At 56.3% G+C, this 7,791-nt stretch overlaps 1 protein-coding gene across 1 annotated transcript; it reads left to right on the plus strand.

Annotated features, from left to right (window-relative positions):
- Positions 1-1,049: 1,049 nt before the first annotated feature.
- On the plus strand, positions 1,050-6,572 carry ADGRG3 (adhesion G protein-coupled receptor G3; the record flags this gene model as incomplete). Its single annotated transcript, XM_080352025.1, has 14 exons — positions 1,050-1,055; positions 1,258-1,381; positions 1,824-1,853; positions 1,943-2,102; positions 2,185-2,302; positions 2,959-3,099; positions 3,185-3,307; positions 3,391-3,430; positions 3,514-3,614; positions 4,117-4,229; positions 4,379-4,662; positions 5,210-5,303; positions 5,745-6,031; positions 6,457-6,572. 14 exons carry the CDS (start codon positions 1,050-1,052, stop codon positions 6,570-6,572), a joined length of 1,737 nt encoding a protein of 578 aa, XP_080208151.1.
- Between the last annotated feature and the right edge of the window lie 1,219 nt (positions 6,573-7,791).

The following is a 7,791-nucleotide window of genomic DNA, read 5'->3' on the forward strand; positions in this document are numbered from 1 at the left end:
CTCGCCTGGGCAGCAAGGGCTGCAGAAAGCAGAAGGGGCATGGATAGGGTCCCCAGTGCCTCTGGACATCCCGTCCCATGCCCCGAGGTCAGGGATGATGTGCGGGAAAGGCCTTATCTTCAGCCCTTGCTGTTGGTCACCAAGAGGGTCCTCCCCCAGTGAAGACAGAATAACTCTGCTCCCACAACCTCCTCTAGCAGCTGAAATAATATATTTTTGTTATTTTGTTGAATGTATATTTTTGGATGGTGTAGAAGTTTAATGAGCATGCCTGCACACCAGACTTGTGCCCATTAAAGCTGTTCCTGCTCAGAGTGTAGCTCGCTGGGGTCTCTCTGCTGAGCGCGTTGTTGGACTCTCCAGTGGGATCCATCCCGTCACCGTGGTTGTCCCATCCCTGGGGCAGAGCCTGGCGTTTCACCCTGCTGAGCTGGGACCATTAATGGTCCTGCTGGCAGAGCACTGGCAGCCCAGTGCCATGGGGGTTGAGGTGAGGGAGGGAGATGCCATGGCTTGGGAAACTGCTGTGGTCTCAGGGGAACGTTGCTACCCAGCAAAGAGGGAGGATGGGAATATGAAGAGAGAGGCTTCGCAGGATGGGAATTGTCTCCTTCGGTGGCTGTGGGGCCAGGCAGACCGTGGCTCTCCTGGCCGATCTTCCTGGCCAGCTGGACGAACTGCAGACCCTTCTCCATTCCTGTTTGTGAATCCATTGATGGCAAATCCACCAGTGCAACCATGTAAGTAATGAGAAATGGTTTGCCTGGTCCCTGGTCTTAGTCAACTGGCTAAACCTTTACTTGTGCCACTTGCAAGCGCAGCACCATGTCTGCCATCCCACCAGTCCGCCTTCCAGATGATGCTCTGGATGCGGTTCATCTCCCTCCATGCAGCCCCAGGTCCTGTTTGGGGCAGGTAGACCTTACCAGGAGGGGCATGTTTCATCCCCAACAGCTCGTAGCGATTCCTGGTGACTTGTCCAGTTTGAAAGAGGGATGCTCTAACATGTCACTGGGCTGGTGAGGGGCATCAGCCAAAGATTTGGCATGATGGAGGTAAAAAGGGGGAAGAAAATATCCCCGAGTCAGCTGGGGGAAGTGGCCAAGGGGGAAATGATGTGGCTCTGACGGTTGTCACCGTTGCTGTGAGCTGGAGCAGGAGGTCACTTGCCAACCCACAGGAAGGCGCGAGGGGTTTGCAGAAGGGAAATGAAGACACAGCTGTTGACTCAGCTACAAGCCCTGGGGGGGCACAAAGAGGAGCAGAGCCAGCGGGACGAGAGGAGCAGAGCACCGTGGGACAGCCAGGGACAGCCAGGAGACCCCACAACTCAGCATGAACCCATTTCTAGGCACTGTCTTGCTGCTCCTTGTGCTGCCCGGTGAGTGGTGGGTGAGAGGGACATGGACCCCCCCAGCATAGGGGGTATCTGGGCTTGGGGGTGGGTTTTCCCATGGGACAGGGTTGACCCAAAGACCATGCCGGGATTTCACCCCAACATGTGGCCAGGCCAGAAGGGAGTGTCCCCGCTGGGATGTGCACAGGTGAGTGGAGCAGGGGGGGTTGTTTGCTGTTGGGGGCTCTTTTAAAACCCCGGACCAGCAGCCCAGGGTCTCTCCTGTGAGCCACCCTGAGGGTACTGGACGTGGTGACATGCCAATGCAGGCATGGTGGCTTTGCCCTCGCCAGCCCCAATGCCTGTCCAGCTGCTTTTGGAAGCCAATGTGACTTCAGGGCTGCTTCTTTCAAACCTGTGGGCAAGGGGAGGACTGTCCCTAGATTTTGGGGCTTTCCCCCCATTTCCCCATGTGCTTTTCTTCCAGATGCTGCCAGGGGACAGGAGAGTTGTGCTGGTGAGTGGTCCCTCCCATCCCTGCCCTCGCCCCTGGTGCCCACCCAGTGCCGTAGCACTCAGTGGTCACCCTGGTCCCCTTTTCCCCAGCCCTGAGGCGGGGTGACAAGCACCACTGGTGCTGCAACATCTTGGTGGAGCTGGAGCAGCACGGTGATGGGACCCTCAGCCCTGATTTGCCCCGGCGCTGCTGGGAGCTGGGGCGCTCCAGGAGCCCCGCGTGTGCCTGCCTGCGGGAGCGCTGGCTCAGGTAGTGGGCAGGGGTAGCTGTGGCGGGGTTTGGGGGCTCAGCGCCCCATGTCCCCCTCTCCCATAGTCCTTCTGCCCCACAGGCTGCTGCAGTTGGCAGAGCCGGGGCTACGCAGTGGGCTGGCTGGGTTGAAGGTGCTGCTCCTGAACGTCAGCAGGGCTGTCACCCGTGATGTCCTCATCACCTTTTCCCCCACAGAGGTGAGATGTAGCCCTCTCCCTTGCTCGGAAAGCTCCATGCCTTCCAAGCATCCCTTGAACCCTGCTCCGGGGCTTGGCGTGCCATGGCGTGCTCTTCTTCCAACTTGCTCCATGGACCCACATCAACTTTACCATCCATTGGCAAAGAGTCATGTCAAATGGTGATGAGGACAGAGCTCTCCCTCAGGAGCTGTCCCAGCAGCAGGTGGGGGGGCAGAGGGAGGAGGAGGAAGAGGAAGAGGAAGAGAAGGAATCTGTGGGATTTGCACCTCCTACCCACTCTCAGGCTCTCTCTGGATGTCCCAGGAGACTCAACCTGATCTAGTTGCAAGATGTCATTGCTCATTGCAGGGGGGTTGGATGAGATGACCTTTGAACGTCCCTTCTAACCCAAACTGTTCTATGATTCTATGATTCATGTCCCATGTGGTGATGGTGGATTGGGGCTCCCCTGGGAACTGCTCCCAGCTCTGCCCCTTCCCTGCTGGGTGCTGGGGATGAGGTTCTCCCCTTCTGCCCCTGGGGCTCCTGATGATGTTGGTGAGCAAAACCCACCCAGGCTAGGCTGAATTTGTGCCTGGAGCAAGGCTGGTGGGTCCTGAGCAGAGAAGTGACGCTACCAGCAAACGACCCCCCATTGCTGTTCTCCACCGCAGGGCCCCACGACGCTGAACATGACAGAGAAGGGGAAGGCAGGCAAAATCCAGCTTCCTAAGGAGATATTCCAGTCCCTGAGCAGCCAGACAGAGCGTGTGGTGGTGACAGTCCTCAACATCCACCAGCTTGGCATGTTCAAGGTATGAGCTGGCATTGCCAGCATCTCTCCAGCCACCAACACTTGCCACCCGCTGCCTGGGCTCAGGCAGCACTGTCCCCATGCAGGAGCTCAACCAGAGAGGGCAGGTCCTGGACAACACCGTGGTGGGCATCACGGTGGGAGAGATGAGCATCTCCGGGCTGCAGGACCCTGTGCAGCTCAGCTTTGCCCACAGGCAGCTGCCACGCGTAAGTGAGCCATGTCCTCCCTCCATCTCTCCTCCAGTGCCGCTCACTGTGGCATTGGGTGATGCTGCTGTCCCTCCTTGCAGGGTGTTACTCCACAATGTGTCTTCTGGGATGCCAGCAAAGGTATGGTCCTCACCATGACTGGGCAGGGGGCCAGGCACAGGTGCTGTGCCCAACACTCATGGCTGTCACCATGTCTGCCACAGGGCAGGCAGGAGGCTGGAGCAGCAGCGGATGTGTCACACAGCCTGAGGACAAGGGGACAATCTGCTCCTGTGATCATCTCACCTTTTTCACCCTACTTCTGGTGACAAACCCATTCCCTGTATCTCCTGCTCGTATCCCACTGCCTGCCCCTGCTCAGCGGTGCCTCAGGTGTCACCAGTAGCTGCACAGGGACAGTTGTAGCTGGTCCCAGGCAAGCCCAGGTCCCAAAATCAAGCCCAGCCCTAGCTCAGGAGGGCAGCAGCTCAGCAGAGTGGGAACAGGGTGGAAGTGGCCCCCAGGCTAGTGCTGGCTCTGGAACAGCAAGGCTTGAGGTCCCATCTCCTGAGAGATGCTCCCAGGGAGGTGCTTATGGTGGTCCATCTTAGCCTTCACTCATCCCTCAGTCCACCTCAGGGAGCATCTCCTCTGAGCCACCACCACCCAGCTCCCTCCAAATACCTTCTAGGGGGACAGACCAGAGGGCTTGTGGGGGTCCCTGCAGCAGCCCACTGGGGTTGTCAGCCCCGTGGCTCTGGTAGCTACAGCCAGGTTTTCTAGGTTGGTACAGAGCCTGTCTAACCCAGTGTGTGCATGTTTGGTAGAACCCAGCTCTGGACAGGTCTACGGCACAAGCCTTGATGGCTGTTGCCACCGCTGGCTGCGGGGTAGCCATGGCTTTCTCCATCTTCACCATTGCCTTCTGCATCTTCTTAAGGTAGGATGTGCCAGAAGGTCCCAGGTACTCATCAGGCTGGGAGAAATGTGGGGAAATGGTGGTGTCTCTGCATGAACCTGCTGTGATACAGCATGAGACCCTGCTCAGCTGTGACCCACACCTTTTCTGCTCCCTCTGGGGATGCTCAGGTGCAGGTTCAGGTCTGAGGAGACTCTCCGCATCAACCTGGGCCTGCACATGAACCTTGTGGGCAGCCTTTTCCTCCTCAACCTGGCCTTCCTGCTCAACAGTGGGTTCTCTGGTGGGACCCAGCCAGCAACCTGCAAGGTGCTGGGGGGGATCACCCACTACTGCCTGCTCTGCTGCTTCACCTGGATGGCGCTGGAGGGCTTTCACCTCTACCTCCTGTTTGTCAAGGTCCTTGGCACCTACATCCACCACTACCTGCTGAAGCTGTGCCTGGTGGGCTGGGGTGAGCACCATGAGCCTGGGCAAGAGCTGGGGGGAGCGGCGGACAGTGGGTTACAAGCAGAGAGGGAATGGGGTGGTGCAGTGATGGGCAGAGAGCGAGCAAGCCCTTGTCCTGCCCACAACTCTTCCAAATGCTGTGATCAGGGCTGAGAAGTGTCTTATATGGGCTTGGTGTAGCAAATTCAGGGCAGCACCCACAGGGACCCTCCATCCCGCTGGGGACCAGCCTCCTACTCATTGAGCAGGTGATGTCCTCCAGGGTCTTTGTTACCCCATTGCCAGCCCTCCATGGGCACCTTAGGGCACACTGGAACAGATGATCTCACAGAGAGGTTAAGGGACACCTTGAGTCCTGCTGCCCAGCACTGTACTTCCTCCATATCATGTCCCAGCAGTGACTGTTGTGACCCTGCAGCCCTTGTGCAGGTCCCTAAGCCCCATCTACCCAGAGGTCATCACATCCAGGACCATGCAGAGACCCCAAACTTACCACCTTGGCCACCACTTGCCTTTCTGGCCTCCTCCATGTGTCTCTCTTGTCCTTCCAGGCTTCCCTGTACTTGTGGTGGGGGTGGCAGGAGTCATTGGCAGCTATGGAGAATACTGCATCCAGACCATGGACCACCAAGTCATAGTCCACCTGTGCGTGTGCCACTGCCCACAGTGCTTACGTGGCCCTTTGGCATGGGAAGCGGTAACCTGGTTCTGCTGGGAGCATGGTGGTGGGGGTTGCACCCATCCTGCTTGGCTTTATGTCATGCTTCCACTTCCCTAATCCTGATTACAACACAGGAGCTTTCTACATCTGTGGCAACCACCACTTCTGCTGCCAAGCCCCCTTGGTCATGTCCATAGGCCTCCAGGTCATGGAAGGACATCCAAGGCTCACCTGGAGCTTCCCCAGGCTAAGCAACCTTAGGGCAATGGATCCACACCCCTATCCCTGCTGCTTTCCCTTGGCCTTGGCAAACCTCACCAGCACAAGGGTGTCCCTGCATCCCCCAACACATCCCATGGGGAGGCTCCCATGGGTGCTGCAGAGCTGGCAGAGCTGCTGGAGAAACCGCAGTTGTCTCTTTTCAGGTGCTGGATCACTTCCAAATATCTCCTGGTTCACTACATCACCAACTGCGGCTACTTCGGCCTCATCTTCCTCTTCAACATGGCTGTCTTCGGAGTAGTGACCCAGAAGATCTGCTGCCTGCAGGACACAGGGACAGTGCAGGGGGACCGCAACACCTGGAAGGTGGCCCTGGTGGCAATGGGGCTCTTCTGCCTGCTGGGAGCTACCTGGGCCCTGGTGTTCTTCACCCATGGCACCTCCTCTATGTTCATGCTCTACCTCTTCACCATCCTCAACTCTCTCCAAGGTCAGGGCCAGCTCTGAGCTGGGCTCCATGGGCTCTGGTGGGGAAGATGGAGGAGGCAGGAGCCAGTCTGGCAGTGGGTTGACCAGGGGTCCCAAGGCATCAGTGCCTTCCCAGCATTGTCATGTCCTTTCCTTCGGCAAAGCACGTCAAGCATCAGGTCCCAGCCACCAGCATGGAGCTGGTCATGGCTTCCAACCTTGTTCACTACAATGAGGGTGGTTTTCTTCCAAGGAAGCCATTCCTTAGTAGAGGAACAGGGACGTGATCCACCCAGGGCATATCCCAGCCAAATAGCTCACCCTGCAGGAGCAGGAGTGAACTGGGGGAGCTCCCTCGAAGCAGCAGGGAAGTGCCAGCAGCATCCTGGCAGGATGTCTCCCACCATCTCCTGCTGCTGCTGAGTCTCTGCCTTCCTTTCCCTGCAGGAATTTTCATATTCATCTGGCTGGTTGTTCTTTACTACCCGAAGACGAAGGAGACCACTGGCTCCCTCACCCACATCATCAAACACAACAAAACCACCACAGTCTCCCAGGACTAGCTGCTGGCTCAACCTCCCTCCCTGCCTGTGCATGCACCTGCTGCAAGCAAGCTTTGATCCTAATGGATGCAGCTCCCGCACAGAGGACAAGACCTCAGTTTACTGTGCCTCAGTTTACCCTTCTGTGGGCATGATCCACCTTAGAAGGGCTCTTTGCTTCAGCCCTTTCCTTTTTAGTGGCCTGTCTTGGGCAAGGAGCTCTGGAGACACCCCTCTGCCAAAGTCCCTCTGGGCTGCAGCTCCTCCATGATCTTGAAGTGCTGGTGATCTCATTCCCCAGGGGCTCTTGCAAGGGTGAGGAGGGAGTCATCAGCCAGGATGGAGCCACCCCACTCTTCACTGGAGATGGCCTTTGGTGCTGGACCAGCCCAGTGATGGGTTTTCCTGCTGTTGGAGGTGGGAAGATCAACTTGCTCCAGCCTAGACTCAGGATGTTCAGCTCTGAGAATTAGCAAAAAAAGAGGAATCCCATGAACTTCTTTGCAATATGTCCTTTCTGAACGAAGCAGTGCCAAGCTCTTCAGGCAGGGACCTGCGGTATGTTTCTCCTGCAAAACACCCTCTGGGAACAGCAATGGTTGTTGTGGTGACATCCTGCTTCAGCCAAATGGACACACACAGCTGCCTCACAGGGAAAACTCTTGTCTTCTCCTTCTCTGTGTCTTAGTATTAAATCTCTGCCAGATATCTGAGCATTATGGGTTTAGTGTTTGATGCTTAAAATATTGTTTGTTATTTGCTTTATATTAGGGATGTATTGATGGGCAAAAACCTTGCTGGCAACTTGTGATGAATGAAAGATCTGTCATGAATGAAGAAATGTGTATGGATAAGTGTATGTACACACGTGCATGCAGGCACAGAGCAGCCCTTTCTCTGCTCATGCTGCATCTGTGTCTCACAGAATCACACAAAGTCCGGCAAGTATCTCGTGTGGGTACCTCCATCTTCCCACATGCCTCAATGACTCTCTGGGGAGGAGGAAAGCAGAAGGAATGAATTCCTCATCCCTGGGTACATGTTTCAAGTCCAGTGATTGTGGGCCAGGAGGGAATAAGAAGGTCCTAGGGATGCTACACCGAACAGAAACACTCTGATGTGACTCATCCTTCAAGCACCGTTTCCATCCAATCATCGCCTCATTCTCCCTAGAAAAACTCTAAAGACACAGCTGAGAGCCTCTCTGCTACAGCCACATTTATTTGGAAACAGCTGTTTT

The sequence above is a fragment of the Nesoenas mayeri genome (assembly GCF_963082525.1).
Source record: "Nesoenas mayeri genome assembly, chromosome: 12".
In the NCBI taxonomy this organism is placed as follows: domain Eukaryota; kingdom Metazoa; phylum Chordata; class Aves; order Columbiformes; family Columbidae; genus Nesoenas; species Nesoenas mayeri.